The 18437-nt window shown below is 40.9% G+C and overlaps 1 protein-coding gene across 1 annotated transcript in view; it reads left to right on the plus strand.

Annotated features, from left to right (window-relative positions):
• Nucleotides 1-8577: 8577 nt before the first annotated feature.
• The window catches only part of tshz1 (teashirt zinc finger homeobox 1), a 56851-nt gene continuing 46991 nt past the window's right edge, over nucleotides 8578-18437 (plus strand). The window contains exons 1-2 of the mRNA XM_036567600.1: nucleotides 8578-8648; nucleotides 11044-11658. Of these exons, the coding sequence (XP_036423493.1) occupies nucleotides 11619-11658 (40 nt within the window). The 5' untranslated portion in view covers nucleotides 8578-8648; nucleotides 11044-11618. The remainder of the gene's footprint in view (nucleotides 8649-11043; nucleotides 11659-18437) is intronic.

The following is an 18437-nucleotide window of genomic DNA, read 5'->3' on the forward strand; positions in this document are numbered from 1 at the left end:
CTTTAAAGACTCACTCATAACGGTCTTGTTTTGAGGAAGAGGTCCCGGGTTTCTCACTGTATCGAGTCTGACACGGCTGCCGTAGTGCGAGTCACTACAGTGTTAGTGCTAGTAGTATCGATAATATTAATAGAGGTGGTTTATCTGCAGTGGCCTAATTATGACTGTTTTTGGTACGTACGACTCATAAATGGACCTCACAGTAAAAGTATATGATGTCTTTAAATGCAAAGTCTTCGTGCAATAAAGATAAAATGTATAATTAGGCCGTGAGTTCTTTACTGTAGGTAGTCTACTGCAGCTGCTGTAGTGTAGAATAGCAATAGTCACTACAGTATTAGTGCTAGTAGTACTGATAGAGGTGGTTTATCTGAAATAGCCTAAATATGAGTTTTATCTTTTTTTATTGCACAAAGATTTTGCATTTAAAGGCCTCATATCTTATATTTTTCTGGTATGTTTTCTGTGAGGTCCATTTATGACACTGTATGGTTTTTTTCCCCAAAAAAATGTCATAATTAATTTTTACATGACTAAGGTGCCATTAGAACCGATATATGTGAGTGGGCAGGGCCAAACTGCTGTAAGCTGAATAGGTGGATGTATGTAGATGTGTTGACATCACAAAAACAATTCATTCAAAATGAGCTGCTTAGTTTCCATATTTAGAAATTTATTTACAGAAATTGTATTCATACTACAGCAGTCTATTAGTCTACTATATATATATATATATATATATATATATATATATATATATATATACACACACACACACTTTACCGGTAAAATATTGGTTGATAGACTGAATGTGACTAAATACTTCATCATAATTTCCCCCTCATATTTCATATATTCCCATATTTACATAACATCCCATACTTGTACCTTACTATTCAAAAGTTTGGAAATATTTGACATAATTTTATATGCAATAATAACTTATATAACTTGCATTTAAATGTTCACCGAAAGATTTTTTTTTTTCAGATGTTTTATTCAATATTTCAAGATTTGTGTGAATAAATAAAAAAAATAATTAAATAAATAAATAAATAAATAAATAAATAAATAAATAAATAAATAAATAAATAAATACTGTAATTTTCTATTTGCATTTTTTTTGATGAGGTTTCCTAGAAATTTGATCTCCACCATTAAAACATAATGAATTCTAGATATTACTTTTATTATAACTACAGTTCTCACAGCCATTTTAGAATCTACAGCTGGGGAACATTTTACTTCTACTGACATTCATTCCAAACCTTTGAATGGTAATGCATTTATATATTTCCACAATACCCCATATTTACATTAAGCTTTCAACTTGCAGTGTTGGTACTTCATGTGTGGGAATATGAAAGGACCAGAGTGACAAAACACTTTAAGACGCGTTCAGCGAGCAGCCGAGTGTTCGGTAATGTAACCATGAGCATTAGGGCCTCTGACCTGTGGGTTGCCACGTCGACCGCTCCGAGGGATGATGTCATCACCTGTAGGGTGGGAGGAAACGTTTAGGAATGTTTACATTTAGTGAAATCTCATCATAAGTCTTTGTAAGCCTAAGCCTTAACCTACAACATAACATATTATAATAATACATCAAAGGGCCCAGATTTTTAATATGTGAGAGTTGGACACAGCCTGTTGTTGTGATGTTACAAACATATTTACACATACACTTATACAGCCTACAGCAGCTTGGCCCCACCCATTCATGTCATAACATGAAGTTACAAGGAGTTTTTGTAACGAGATACAGTACAGCGCAGCCAATCAGAGCACACATATCAGCCTTAAAGGTACAGTAACAAAAACAGCCAGTTTAGGTTGGAAAATGTCAATGTAGAAACACATTGTTGGTTCATAAACCTACCAAATGTTATTTGTGGACTTCAGAAAATATGAGAAAAATGGAAGATATGGGCCTTTTAACATAATATCATTATTTACAGTCGTGTGCAAAAGTTTGAGCACCCTCGGGGAAATGACGTTCTTAGAAAACAAACTTAAATATGGCATTTTTCTGCAAATTTTAGGGCTCAATTTCTATTTATTCACTGAATTTAACATATTGGAACAAATGGAACAGAAAAAAAATTGCACAGGCCACATTTTATGTTTTTTTTTTTCCCAATATGATAATAAGATTTAACAAATAACCAGTAATTGTGCATTAAAATGTGGAGGAAAATATTTTCCCTCACAAAATCAACTAAATGTGAGATGTACATTGTACAAGAAACAGCACACAATGTGATTTCCCTCACATATATCTGCACATATGCGTATTCATTATACGTCAGGGCATTAATAAAGTCACAAAATTGCTGTCCAACCACACTAACACAACATTTGCTGTCCAGAAATTCAAGTGTACATGACAATTATGTTAGAACGTCATGCTGTTTTAAAAGGAAAGCATGTTTTTTTTTCCCTTTTCCGAAGAGAAAACATTGTCATCGTGACAGTCAGCATCTACAAAGGTGCTCCGCTCGCAGGGAGAGAGGGGGCTGACGCTGTTCTACGTTTATTGTTTATAGATGTTTAGATCTTGACGTACATATCTGCGGACACGTCCTGCGCCGTATAGCTCGCGAGCGATCGGGATGAGAACGTTGATCTAATGTGACGAGCCGCGCTCCTTCAAAGACCAACACTTCAAATCTCCCTCTGCACTTCGCTTCTAATCCTGTCACAGATCCTGCACCAGATACAGCCTCGGTTTGAGGACCAGCTCCACAATAGTGTCGACTCTCAATACGCGATCGCAGTGAGATTGTGTTCATAGTTGACTTCAGTCTAGATGGGAAAATACATAAACAATGAACAATAAACAATACAAGGTCTTGTCCAGGGATGGACGTTAAGACCAGCTGTCACTGTTTGTAGGAAAACCTCGCCAAAATGGAAACTACACAGTAGAAGAAAACACATGACTTTGAAGTTAAAAAAGATGGTTCTTCAAGGGTTCTCTAGTAAAGACAGTGGTTCTGTATGGAACACTTACAGAACCATTTGCATGCTTAAATTTTTCTTTGCATGGTCAAACTGTTCTCCAGATTGATGGAGAATGTGTTGTGTATGGTTCTATATAGAGCCTTTTTAAAAATAGCACCAAACAGGGTTCTTCTATTGTTACAAGCTTGACATCGTAAGAACAGCAGAACCCTTTTTTTATGCTACATAGAACCATTTTCAATAAAATATACACATTCTCCATCAATCTGACGAAAAATTTCATCATGCATAAAAACATTTAAGCATGCAGATGATTCTATATATAGAACTCATGGTTCTACATAAACCATTCCTTTAACTAAAGAACGCTTGAAGAACCATGTTTTTTAAGAACGTATAGGATTTTATTCCAAGTGATTTTGAACCATTTTCATGCGTAAATTGTTCTCCTGAGAATATGTTGTGTATGGTTCTATATAGTGCCCTTTTGGAAATGGCACCAAAATGGGTTCTTCTACTGTTACAAGCTTGACATCGTAACAATAGCAGAACCCTTTTCGATGCTACATAGAACCATTTTAATATATATATATATATATATATATATATATATATATATATATATACACACACATTCTCCATCAATCTGAAGAACCGTTTTACCATGCATAAAACATATAAGCATGCAAATGGTTCTATATATAGAACTTATGGTTCTGCATAGAACCATTCAATCTTTAAAGAACCATCTTTTTTTAAGAACGTGCAGGTTTTTATTCTGAAGCATTTGCATGCTTAAATTGTTCTTTTAATGGTGAAATTGTTCTTCAGATTGATGGAGAATGTGTTGTATGTGGTTCTATATAGAGCCTTTTTGAAAATGGCACCAAAAAGGGTTCTTTTATTGCTACAAGCTTGACACCATAACAATAGCAGAACCCTTTTTGATGCTATATAGAACCATTTTCAATAAAATATACAACACAATCTGAAGAACAATTTCACCATGCATAAAAACACTTAAGCATGCAAATAGTTCTATATATAGAACTTAGGGTTCTATACAGAACTGTTCCTTTTACTAAAGAACCCGTGAAGAACCATCTTTTTAACAGCATACAGGATTTTATTCCAAGTCATTTTGAACCATTTGCATGCTTAAATTGTTCTTTTAATGGTGAAATTGTTCTCCAGATTGATGGAGAATGTGTTGTATACGGTTCTATATAGAGCCTTTTCGAAAATGACACCAAAAAGGGTTCTTTTATTGTTATAAGCTTGACACTGAAACAATAGGAGAACACTTTTTGATGCTACATAGAACCATTTTCAATAAATACACTCATTCTCCATCAATCTGAAGAACAATTTCACCATGAATAAAATCATGTAACCATGCAAATGATTCTATGTAGAACTGAGGGTTCTAAACATAAACATTCCTTCTACTAAAGAACCTTTGAAGAACCACCTTTTTTTAAGAACGTACAGCATTTTATTCTGAGTCATTTTGAACCATTTTTATTCACCCACTCATGATGAAGTGTGCATGCAATGTAAAGAGCAGCTGGCATTTTCAAACGCTGTTATAAACACTGAACAAAAGACTGAAGTTAAAAGCTTTTAATATGACGGCGAAAAACTTCAACACTGAAAGCTTTTATATCAGCTTGTTTTACTGTTAAATAAATACATATCTGCTCCGGCTGCTCACTGCAAAGGACGCAGATACGCTTAACAGTGTCGCAGTCCATCTCATGCACGAGTCTGAGCACCGAGCTCCGGCGTGAAAGAGCAAAATGCAGGCGTGTGCAAAAGTTTAGGCGCCCCCGGACAAACGACACGTTTTGTTGATTTCCAAAGTGAGAATAAGTCAACACCTCCTCCACAGAGAAGGCAGTTCTGCACATGTTAACGCACGATCACTGTTTATTTGCTGAATTTAACATATTAGCAGAAATAAAAGATGAAAACAGAGGCTTGTGTGAATGATTTTCGATGTGTTTGACTTAATAATTTACAAGGAAACACACAATTTGAGCAGCATGTTCTAACTCTTGCAAGCAGACCTCTTCATAAACTCCTAGAAAATAAGGTTCCCTTTGGTTCCCTCAAGAACAATGCGTAAAAAAGAGAATGTAAGCATGAAGAACATTTTAATGATTACAAGCCCTTAAAACATGATGTGAATCTGAGGCTTCTTTACATTACACTGCTGTTGGAACAAAACCTCGTATCTCCATTTTTGTCTTTTGTTTTTCAGTTTTTGACATCGTTTGAAAATGTCTGTTACGTTGTGTGTTCATTTTATGATGAAGAGACCAAAAGAAACGGCCCAAAATGACTTCAATCCAGAAAAATCTGGTTCCATTCACTTACATTAAAAGTAAAGTACGTTTTTTCCTTCTCCTGTAAAGTTATCATTTTGGAGATATGAGGTTTTGTTCCAACAGCAGCGATTATGTGGCGATTCTCTCAACTCGAAAAAGGAACATAATGTACAAAATTGAAAGAGAACCCTTTTTCAGCACCTTTATTTTTAAGGGCGCAGGGTTGCACTGATATGGGAGCCGTGGGCCGATGACGATATCTGATATTTTTCCATATCTGCTGATATACATTCATGTGCAAATGTTTTAGGCACATTAAATTAGATTTTAAATGACATTTTTCTGTGCAGTAAAACAAACAAATAAATATAAATAACTAACACAATACATAGTGATTTTGTGTATGTCAGTGTGTTTGTTTTTCCAAAGCTCTCTTCGAGGAAGTTTAGTACTATTTGTAAATATCATCCAATGCCTGTTTGACTAATCAGTACTTCATTAAATTATACCAAGTGAGCTGGTTGTCAATTTGAACATCTATGCATTGACTTAAGAGTGTTCAGGAGAAATCTAGAACCAAATCTGCATTGTTCTAACCTGCTCACTGATTTTATTTTTTTTGGAAAAAACAAGAAACGATCTGTCTGCAACAAGACAATAATGCTTGTTTGCATGTATTCTAATGATATGTAGTGCCTTTACATGCTTTTTCCATTCAGTGTCCAAAGATAAGTGGTTTCAAACAATGTGCTTGGGTGCCAAAACTTTTGCACAGCACTGTGTATTTACATTACACATTCATAAAATGTAGAAATTGGCACCTGCAGAGAAATGTAACACTTATATGGGGCTACAAGTGCAATAAAATGAATTAAATACAGGCATTTTATTACAGTAAGCCAGCGTCACCTAAACACCCTGTTCTTCAGTATAATATGTACATTAAATTATAATTAAACATCATTTATAGGTTTGAAATATTGGTTAAATCTAAACATCCACCAGCACTGTTTAAGCACATATCTGCTGATACTCATATGAGTCTGATATCATCACACACCCCTACTTTGCAGGGTAAAGTGTGTGCTCTGCCGTGTTCAGGCTGATCTAGGCCACTTTTATGATTAAGAATGCAAAAATGCTGCACTTTAAATGCCAAACACGAGAGAGCTTTATGTACGGTGGTGTGAATTAAGGTTGATATCTTGGGACGTGTCTGTGGCACGAAGCCAGGTACGTTCTAGCCTGAGCGCAAGAGGGAAAAAAGAGAGTGTCCACGTTTCATATACAGTCCATTTTCTCTTGTTGTTTGCCACAACCTTAGCAACATCAGAGCATAACGACAGACGGACAGACAGCCAAAAACGGCCTGAAATCCTCCCTAAAATTCCCTTCATCGACTACATGGTAAGTGAGCAGATCATGAATCATTTAGGAGTAAATGGCCGTGTTAAGTTGCAGGCTGAAGGCGGGTCAAGCCGGTTTGCTGAGGCGCGAATATGTATTTCAGAGAAGCTTCCACACTTCAGGACGATTAAATCTGAAAACAGGTGAGCTCGTACCTCCTCCTCTTTCTCTGCGCCCTCTACGCAGTGTCTCCAGGGTGACGCACGCGACCTACATACATGCATATCTCCCCCTTTAACCCGCAAGCTCAGCGTCCCAATAACCGCACGGTCAGGATGGTATAGAGAGGCATACGTGGCCCTGTGGTTTACCTGCGCCGTAAATCAGGGCTCCACACCTGGTTTACAGGGTCGGTTCCACTCTCAGAGAGCTAGAGCTTAGTCAGAGAGGCAAACAGAGAAACGTGATTTGATAGCAGGGAGACATTTAGGCTGACACACAAGCAGACAAGGCGAGTTTTGTGCATGTAGAATAATCAATAATGAATATAATGATGATGCTAATAATAGTGCTGCTGCTACTACACCCTTAAAAATGGTTCTTTAGTAAAGATGATGGTCCTTTATAGAACTGTGAACACACGTTTGAATGCATGAGTGGCTGGTTCCCTCTATGACGGAACACATGGTTGTTTAAGGAACGTTTTGCAAGAGTAATCAATAAAGAATATTAATGATGAGTAAAATGAATATAAAGAATATGATGGTGCCACTAATAGTCCTACAGCTGCTACACCCGTAAAGTTTGGCTCTGCAAGCTTCTCACTTTTGAATACATGAATGGTTCTTCACATGGTTCTCTCTATAATGGAAAGCATGGCTCTTCAAAGAACCATTTTGAGAATGGGTTTATGTAGCAGTGAGACATTTAGACTGCCACACAAGCAGACAAGGCGAGTTTTTTTTTTTTTGCAAGAATAATCGATATAGAATAGAATAATCAATAAAGAATATTAATGATGATGGTAATAATAGTACTACAGCTACTACACCCTTAAAATGGGTTCTCCAAGGTTCTTTAGTAAAGATGATGGTTCTTTATAGAACTGGGAACACATGTTTGAATGCATGAGTGGCTCTTTGCATGGTTAAATGGTTCTCTCTAAGATGGAAAACGTGGTCCTTTAAAGAACCTTTTTGAAAATGGTTCTATTTAGCAACAAAAGGTTAAAGAACCCTTTTTGGGTACTACATAGAACCAGTTTTGCTAGGACTACTACTGCTACTACTACTACTACTACTACTACTACTAATAATAATAATAATAATAATAATAGGCTTAACAACAATGCATTAAAATACATATTAATACTATACTAATACATATTAATACTAATAATACTAATAATACTAATAGTACTAATAATAGTTTGCCGTTCTAACTAACCTAACATTTATATAACAGTAAATATTACTAGAATTAAACATGTTGAGAAGTAAACACGTTGATTATAATAAACACATCCAGAGGCTATAGATATCTAACTAGCTGTACGACCAAATTTTAAATTTTAATTTATTATTAATATTAATATTTTTATTCTATGCAACAAATACATACACGTACACATCTGCAGGCTGTCCAGACCGCTGTGTTTATTTCTATGTATGTACATATGGATGCCCTACCACTGCTGCCATGCTGAGCGGTGCGTGATGACTTGATGGAAGCGTGCGTGATGGAAGCCTGGTGACGTAAGAGCCGTCAGCAGCGACAGGCAGGCGCGCGGCGGTGGGCGCGAGGATGGACGGACAGACAGATCGCCAGATAGACGGATAGACAGACAGATGGAGGGACGGGCGCCCAGGCGAGCGAGCGAGCGGACGGACGCACGTCGGGGCGGGACGCTCTCCACATGATCAGCCTCCGCCGACGGGCGAAGGGCGCGAGGGATCAGCAGCGCGGAGGCAGCTGGCGCGAGCTGGAGGACGCGCCACTCCGCCAAAGGTAAGAGGCTCCGCGAGACTCTTTCATTCCTCCTCGGTGACAAACGGCACCGCTCTGCTTTTCCTTCTCTCTCTCCGCACGAGCTAAGTTATGGTCGCGTGGCGGCACGCGCACTACTAGCGAGCGCAGGCGAACGTGCAACAACTCACCGGAATCTCAATCGGTGCGCAGCGTCATCATCATCATCATCATCATCTTCTTCTTCTTCATCTTCATCATCCTCCCTTTTCCCTTTTTCTTCTTTTTCTTCTTCTTCTTCTCGTGCTCGGTAAAGGGAAAGAAGGAAGCGCGCGTGCGAGGAAGGGAGCTTTGAAAAAAATAAACAGACATAGGCAGCGAGGCCAGGCGCGCGCCACTACTTTTCAAGGAGGCCGGCCCCAAAAGAGAAACAAAAACACCCCCCACCAACTCCCAACTCACCCAAAGTGGACAGAGTGGACACAGAGCGTCCAGCGGCGAAGTTCAGCTTTCTTTTAGTTCGCTTAGTGTCAGAAAAAGAAAGAAAGAGAAACAAGAAAAAAAAAGAAAAACGATGTTTTGTTTTCATTCTGCGACGCGCGAGAGCCACGCAATTTCATTTACAGCTGTTTTGCACTTGAATGAATAAGAATAAGTAACGCGCGCCTGTGGAGAGAGAGAGAGAGAGAGAGAGAGAGAGAGAGAGAGAGAGAGAGAGAAAGGGGGGCTCTCTCTCTCGCGCGCGCGCGGCCACGCTGAACCCGGCCGGCAGTCCCACCCCTTCCCGTGCAAAGTGCTCACTTCCTAGTAAGGTGGAACGAATCAATCCGCAACTTCCAACTGTCTTTCACAGAGAGAGAGAGAGGGGGGTGGGGGTGTCGGGGGTGGGAGACAGATAGGAAACACAGAAGGGAACATGCTTAAATGATTAAACGAGTCGAGGAGCTCAGTTCTGTCCTTATTTAGAACAAATAAACGACAGAACCGCCTTAAGAAGGTGACTAAATCTGTCCGCGTCGTTCACTCGCTGCCATTAGCGTAGCTGGAAGGGGAGGACCAGCGAACTTGCAGAATTCAACGATTTTAGTGTAAACAAAGTCAGAGTGGTTTGGTGTGGCAAAGAAACTCGACATTTCTTTCCAGTTTCCAGAGGGTCACATATAGGCAATATATACGACGAGTTAACTATATATATATATATATATATATATATATATATATATATATATATGTGTGTGTGTGTGTGTGTGTGTGTGTGTGTGTGTGTATGGCTTTTAGGCCAAAATCTCATAGCCATTAAACTCGTCAGACGTCTGGTTCCTATCATCAGTTTCTTTCTTTCTTGTTTTGTAAAAAAAATCAGTTCCCCTTGAAAACAGATTAAACACATTAAACACATACATTTCCCCTTCAAAACCGACTAAACATATACAGTATACAGTAAAATAGTATATATATATATATATATATATATATATATATATATATATATATATATATATATATACTGCTTTAGTTGGCTTTCAGGTCACTATCGTGTATCAGGCAGCATGCTCATAGCCATTAAACTCTTCAGACGTCTGGTTCCTATCAGTTTCTGTATACCAAACCACTCTGAATGACTTTACTTAATTACGGAGATTTCCCCTTTTTTTTAAATATTGGTGGAGTTCCCCTTCAAACCAGATTAAACCCTCAAAACCAAAGTTTCAGGAGCCTGAAACGCTGCTTTGTTTGCTGGAGAAGACAAAGTCCCAGCCGCGGCTTCAACCGAGAGATTCAAACAGACTGTTTACATTGTTTCTTGTCGACTGTGTTTGACGAGAGTGAATAAGAGTAAAGAGTCGAGCGGTGTGATTTCTGTGTCCCCCTCCCTCCTCCTCCTCCTCCTCTCCCTTCTCCTTCTCCTTCTCCTTCCTTCACTCCTCACTCCTCCTCACTCCCAACCGACCCTGTTTTGGGGAGGAGGGAGTGGAGGAATAGGAACAGAACAATTAAAAAGATTGACAGGTAGGTTTTCGCTGTCAGAGTGACGCTCCTCGGAGGGGTGGAGTGTAGAGAGGGAGCACGGGAGGCGACTCGATGCGTCTGTCTATCAGTTGAGGCTGTCTGAAACGCTCTCTCTCTCCGTAATTTCTCAGTCAGGAGACCGAGCACCGAGCACCGGAGCCCGCTCGCGGTTTCCTCCCCGGCTCGCGCCTTTTCGCTTAATTACTTCCCCCGCGTCGAACGCCTTTTATTCCTCCTTTCTTCCTCTTCATCTTCCTCATCCCCGGGCTTCCTAAAATCGCCCACATGTCTGTTTTTTCCTCCCTCTTTCGTCGAGGCTGCTCGTGCTGCTGAAGTGACTGACTGACTGACATTAACCGATTAACCGTCTGCTCTCTTCTTCTTCTTTTTTCCCTTCCCCTCGCTCCCTTCTTTCGCTTCGGCCCAGAGCTTGAAGTCGCCTGGAGTGGACATACAGAACCCGCGCAGTTGGACGAGGCTGTTTATTTATATTGCTTTTTGTTTGTTTGTTTCTTTCTGTCGTATCTGCCGACCGTGGAAGTTTTTTTTTTTCTGGTGAGCCCTCCGTCCTCCGTGATCCCTCCCTCCCTCCTTCCTTCCCTCTTTTTGATTCCGGATGGCAGCGGGGAGAATGAACGAGGCGGACGATCATGTCGAGTCCACCACAAACGTGTCAGCCTGAAAGATCTCCGCTCAGGAGGAGGAGGACCGCGCCGGCTCCGCTGAGGAACAAACTTGCGTCGTTTTTCCAGAGCAAAGACTTTCATCCACTCCAGTGAAGGACAGAGAGACAGAGAGAAAGAGAGACAGAGACGGGAACTAAAACAAACAAACAAAAAAGACCATCTGCTTTGATCCAGAGAACGGAAACGACTGAAAAAAAAGCAGAAAACGTCACACGTATCATTCTCACGTTTTTACGTTTTTGCGTTTTTACGTTTTTTTTTACATATATATTCCCTTCCTGTATGAAAAGTCAAGTGGAAAGAGTTGGAGACCAGCATGCCGCGGAGAAAGCAGCAAGCACCCAGGCGATCCTCAGGTAATGAACCAGCCACATGCACCAACACTACACTGTTTATGTATGTATGTATTTATTTATTTATTTATTTTAATATTATAATAATACCCATAATAAGAATAATGATACAAATTAGCCTACACAGCTTGCAACACAGGCCTCATGAAAACAAGAGCCAAGCCAGGGTAGTTGTCTCACTAGATCCAGCTGTAATGACTTAATGTTGTGATAAGTTACTTTTACTTTATTATAAATATATATATTTTAAAATTTTGGTAAATTCTTACAACAGCTAATTGGTAGAAGCGTGCAGAATATTGCACGGGGTGGCCTCCAGAAGATCAAACGCACTTTGCAGAGTTTTCCAGCGCTCGTGTTTTGGTCGCGCGTTGCCATCCTTCATTTGATGCTTGATTGATCGCCTGTCATGTGGCTCCCTTTGATCTATTCAGTCCCGATAACCATCAGCGAATCATTCACCATGGAAACGCGCGTGTGCGTGCGTGTGCGCTCTCTCTAAGAGGAGGACAACTTTTGCCCCCACTGGTGGTGGTGGGGGGGCATTCTTGTACTTTTTTTTTCTTTTTAGAGAGAGAGAGAGAGAGAGAGGGAGAGAGAGAGAGAGAGAGAGAGGAGGTTGCTGGGGCGTGTCACTGAAAGTAACACCCAAAAACATCTCTGCCCTGATAGAAGGTGCTGATTGGGAGCTTCAGAAGTGCTTGTAGGTTATGATTTGGTTGTAGAACAAGGCGCCCGGATGAGGACGGGCTTCTCGTTTGGTTTTCTGGTGTTTGTCTGGTTTTCGAGGGATGTGGACGTGCGCCAGAGCTGGACACTTCAGTCCACCCCTTCATAAAGAAAGTAAGAAAGTAAGAAAGAAAGAAAGGCATGGATTGTAATGAAAGGCACATTTAGCCCCAGAAACAATGAGAGGAAAAAGTGCCTCGCCACAAAGCCGCCGCAATCGAGTTACGTTACGATGTGCTCGGCGTTAGAGCCCCCGCGAGGTGGTGTAACAGGCGGGCTTTAAGGTTTAAGGCTTCATCTTTAACCCAAAGTTGATTCCGTACTGCTGCGATGAGGGACGTCGTCCCGAAATGGAATGTTTCACTTCCGAAACTTTCCTGGCGGCGTCGACTCATCTGGAGAGACTGTCATCGGGAGTTAAAAGACTGGCGGAGTTGAGATGGCGGCTGGTAATCTGACCTGGCAGGTCCTACCCAAAAACAAGCCATCAAGCCCCGCTCCCCCCACCCCTGCACCCGCCTCCACTGAATATTGATTTAATTGTCTGTCTTTTGACAGGCATATACATCATTGGCTGTAATGGTCAATCAGAATTTGGCAGGGCCTAGTTTTCCATCAGTCCCACAGCCTGATGCTTCTCCTCGCACTGTCGAAACGAGTCCAAACAGGGAGAGGAAAACGGGAGAGTAACTAGTTTGATAAGATTTAGCGCACAGCTACTATAGACTGGAGCAATCAGGTGCTCTGTTTTTTCGCTCCTCCTCTGTCTTAGCCGTTCGAGCGATTTGGCCGCGGAGTCGGGTCCTGCTACGGTCGTTTTGGTGCAGTGGGATCAGAGCGGCCCTCCCAGTGTCGGCCTGCTGCAGCCATTCGTTTTTATTTGCTGCTTTTCCACCGAAGCAGGCGCAGGCCTCCCGTGTTGAGCCTGAGCAGCAGCCGAGGAGAGCTGGAGAAGCTTGTATCTACATTCGAAAGGCTCTAGACAGTCTGCTCGATCTCTGAAACTGAGCAGACTTCAGGTTAAACCTTTAAACAGTTTTATAAGCTGGCTAGCTCGTCTGTCGAGTAAATGTTTTGCACCTTTTTTTTTTTATCAGTTGGCTGGCTAGATTCAGTTAAATCCTTCAACCTACAATCCTCTTTGCTATTGTTGTGTTTAAAACAGGCAGACAAATTAAGAAGCGTGGCCGTGGCAAAACAGCAGCAGACGAGGAGCCACCGAGCGCTTGGTTTTGAACCAGCACAGGGAGTCATTAAACTCAGCCCTTTCCTGAGGACGAAAGGCTTCTTAATTATCAGGCAGAGAGAGGCAGAGAGAGTGAGAGAGTGAGAGAGAGAGAGAGAGAGAGTGAGAGAGGGGGAAAAAAAAAAAAGGTAACAGTTCCTCTGCTGCTTTCGTTAGATAGGGGCCCTAATTATCTGAGCTTCTGATGGATTTGTGACAGCTCCTAACGATTAAAGCTGACAAATTCAGCTAGGTGTCAGCTCGGCAGCTGCCTTGATGTAATCAAGTTGATATTATACAGTTCCCATAGCCCGTAGTGCCGTATTAACTCAATTTTCAGGCGCAGGTGACAAATGGACTTTGCTACCTGACTAATCACGTCACCGCGGCGATGCTGCTTAATGACCTCGGTAATCCTGGCTTTTAACCGCACCGCTGGGCCCACCGAGGCTCTCGGCCAATCAGGGCCCGCGCTTAGTCAACACGCCGCCATTATCTCCTGTGTGTTAAATCACCCCCGCCATTCCGTATGTTATTGAACACGCCGCCGGTCCGGGCTGCTCACTAAACACTGAACTACTTGTGAACACATATCTGTATCTCTATCCACTCTTACACGGCATGATAAAAGCAGAATTGTTTATGTAGCGCGCTGGCTGTGTTTTTTTTTTTTTGGTTGTTTTTGGAAATTTTAGTTTTTTGATCACTGTTTTATTACAGTGCTGTTACAGGGGTAATTCTGCTTTCGTCTTGCGGCAGCTCACAGATACGTTTAGTCTGTAATCTCGTCCTGATCTGATGAGGATCAGGGGCAGATAGCTGCTGTTGTGGTGTGAGGTGTTTTCCCCACGGAGTGACCTTGACTGTTTTATGCATTTTTAACATGAGATATGTTTCATAGTTACACTGTGCATGTGTTTAATTTTATTTAAGAAGCTTTTTTTATTTTATTTTTTTTTGCTAGATTGAAAAATGCAAGCATGCTCAAATCCGTGAAAATTTGTAGTCATGTTATGATTCTGATTTTTGGTGCCCATTTCTTTAAAGAACCAAAAACAACATGTTTTCTATCATAGAGAACCATTTTTTGTCGCAATTCTTTAGAAAGCTTGTACTCCACTGTTAGAAATAAAGGTTCTATGCAAGTACATTTTTTTGTTCATTAAGGTACAAATAATGTAAACGTTCCCTCAAAGGTACAACAGTGGTTTTAGGGTCCAATTGTGAAACTTTTTTTTTTTTTTTTTCCTGGTGAAAAGTTCGTGTTTGTACCTTTTTGTAAAGCTAAAGTTTTAAAACTGAACAGTAAAATAAAAAGCCTGGAGACGAGACGGGGTGTGTGGAGTCAACAACTTAGAAAATATCATTTCAGTGGATTATTGTACAGTTATGTTCCCTGACTAAAGGAACTGAGATGTACCCTTTAGGGTCCCACCCCAGTGACAAGAGGGGGACTGCCCCAGTGACAGTTTAGTAACTTTATTTCTGAGAGTGTACTGTTAAAGAACTGCTGTTATTTAAGGGGGTAGATCGGGGTGCCAAAATTTTTGTCTTGGGGGCTAAAGTGTAAATGGTGGGCAGAGGGCCAAAAAGACAAAATAGAGTTTTTAAAAAATATGTTCTGTGATATTATACTCTATACTGTGACCACGATGCTTTAAACAAACAGTAATAAAACTAAAAACAAAGTGTAAATTTAACAATACAGATTTAAAAACCAGTGAATGAAGCCCAAGCGGCGTCATGGGCCAACTTTGGCCTGGTCTGCACTTGGGGCAGCCCTGGTGGAGATAATCCACCGCGCATAACGTGATAGAAAACAGTACGGCCGGACGCCCGAGGCGACTCGCTGTCATTAACCGGTGACATTGACCTCTTTAGTCGATACTCATGTTTACGCCCACCACTCAAAAGTAATAGTTTAATTTGCATTCGGGGCATCAAAGTCAGTGGCCTATAGGAAATCAAAGAGTATCCAGTTGTTGGGGAGGTTATAACCCCCTCCCCTTCGCTCAGAAATGTGGAGGTTGAGTTGAGTAATGAAGATAGATGACAGGTTTTATGGGAAAAGCACGGATCGAAATGAAAATATGCTCGGGCTTTACAGTATGCCAAGAGTATGACTGCATGTAGCAGCGCCGCGCTGCGCCACTAGTAAAGCTATCCCCGAGCCTAATGAGCTTTTTACACGATTGGGAGTTTTTAGTTTCCACATAAGTTATGTCAACTCTCCATCTCTCCTCAGACTGAATTAGGAGTCTCTCCAGACTGCTTTCTCATTTTCTGTGTGCGCCGCCGGTCGTTCGACGCCTCGGTCAGATAAAAAAATGTGCGCACACACATACATGCAACTGCTAAGAGGTAGCGTGACACCAGCGCGGGCTTGGAATAGCATAGGGGCAGCATAGCATTATGGGAAACGGAGCTATCAAAGGGACCAGATGCATTTTATCTGGCTATCTCTCTCTCTCTCTCTCTCTTCTCTGTATCTCTCTCTCCCTCTCTTGTCTATTCTGATCGTTTCTCAGCTAATTTGGTCCGCAGTGAGTCAGATAGAGAGAGTGAAGAAAGAGTACAAAAGAGAGAAGAGCCGAAGTCGTGACCCAAAGAGGAGAGTTTCGGAGCTGGGGGAGTACGCGAGGGTCAGCGCGGACCCCTGGGACCCCTAGTCCCGACTGCTCTCCGTCCTGCGCCGCTCTCATCTGTTGCGGTTTTTCACTCTGCCTCTTTGTGTCCGCTCCGAGGGGGAGAGCGGCGGTTGTTTTTAGAGGCTCGCTCGAGTTTTCTCATCCCAGTGTGGCGTTTTCCTCGGCGTACATCCGCATCAGATAAGACACACAAACTGCAGGACTGTACCGCCGTCACATCTACTCCGGGCTTCAGAACACGCCTGCGGGGGGCCGGCCTTTGATGTGTGCGAGTGTGTGTGTATGTATGAGTGTGTGTGTTTCAGTCCCTTCAGGAATTTGCGATTGTAGAGTCACACAAATTCAACCGACTCTCGCAATATTTGCAAAGGCTCGCAATTTGTTCCTTCTCCACATCATCTCTGCATTAAACGTAGTTTTCACAGTGCTTTCACAGTCAATACAAGCCTGCTTCTTTTGCGCAACATGCAGGGTGCCGTGTGCACCATGTGTCCTCTTGTGGTGGGCGGTGAGGGGGGATGATATAATCGATAATTGTTTTTTTTTTTTTTTACAAAAAGAAAATATGATAGGGTCGAGTGATTCAGTTTCGCACCGAATTTGCAATTTGAGCAGTTTTCAAATCGCAAAATTTAAATTGCATTATTATTCAAGAGTGTTTTAACATGTTTTAAGTGGGACAATTTAATCTGACAACACAGAGCTTTAAGAAAAGCTTAATTTATAGAAAAATAATCACATTTAAATCACAATATTGATAAAATAATTACAATTAGATATTTTCATCAAATCATCCATCCTAAGAATATGGTGCTAATTGTTTTTAGATCTTGTCCATGCCTCGTTACCTTCTACCGAAAAAAATTTTGGCAGTACTTTTTTTTACTTCTTTACCTGAATAATAACTTCAGAAATATGGAGCTTGTTTAGTATAAAAGTAGTTTCATTACACCATTTCAATCCAGCAATTTAAAAAACTATATTTTCTTTGAGAATTTAAAAAAGTGTTAAATAGTTTTCTAATTTTGAGTTCTTTCTCAACTTTTTGCAGTTTTTTGCAACAAAAGCTGTGCTTTATAGTGCCCTAATGTAAGCTCTATCCATAAGCTAACATTACACAGAAGCTAATGTGCTGGTTAACTTATAGCAGTATAATTTGATGCAACTTGATACTTTGTATTTTTACATCTCTATGAAACTGATAGTTCCAGTTCTGAAATCTGATTGAGTTGTGTTTGAAGCCATAGTAAATATACTTGCTATACGCACACCGATGACCGCCTCACAACAACTTCATTCTTTATTGTGCACTCACTAAAAACTGTTGTGATATGAATGGACTGCTTGCACGGACCACAAAGTGTGCTGATAGGATAAGTAAGAGCCAATCATGATGGTTTGTTTAGAACAAGAGGCTGACAACTTATTTTCTTAACAACTGAGCTGAAAATTAGCAGGCTAAACAGGTGTCGTGTCTAAGAACACCGCTTACCCGTGATAAAAACACTGTAATGAATGGCCGCTCGTGACTTATTGTTCTTTTGACTGTTTATATAACATGAATCAAATAAGATGGTACATTAAAAGTAAGAGGACAGTAAGTCATGTATAACAATGCTATGACATTTTAATGCAGGTGTAGCAGCAGTATAACAAAGTTCTGCCAAAATCAAAATAACAAACTAGCTGATCATGTGTTTAAAGCAGAACGCTACTGATTCCGATCGTGCATCCCTACTATATATGTGGGAGCTAAGAGGAGTTGCTGTTGACCAGCAAAGGATGAAGATTTTGCGCTGTAGCAACAGTCCGGTGACGTCTGTGGCTCATTGATTGTTCACATGAACACTCAATGAACAACAGCCAGTAAATCTAAATCTATGTGTGAAAGATTGACATGATTCCTCTCTGTGAAGTCAAGGCTAACAGGACTGTAGACGAGCCTGTCTGTCTGCGTTCAGCCGCATCAGTTTTGACAGATGAACATGAAACAAAGGGAAGCTCTTTGATGATGTTGGGTAAACACGTGTAAAGCCCCCTTAAACTCGGGGAAGTCACGTCCTGGGACTCTGTGTTCCTCCTCCTCTACGCCCCCTCCCCTACTCCAAATATCCTGCGCGGGTACAAAAGACCAAAGATGAAAGACAAAAGAAAACGCACTTTGTTGTTACCTTATTTTC

This window comes from Colossoma macropomum, unplaced genomic scaffold (assembly GCF_904425465.1).
Source record: "Colossoma macropomum unplaced genomic scaffold, Colossoma_macropomum, whole genome shotgun sequence".
Taxonomy (NCBI): domain Eukaryota; kingdom Metazoa; phylum Chordata; class Actinopteri; order Characiformes; family Serrasalmidae; genus Colossoma; species Colossoma macropomum.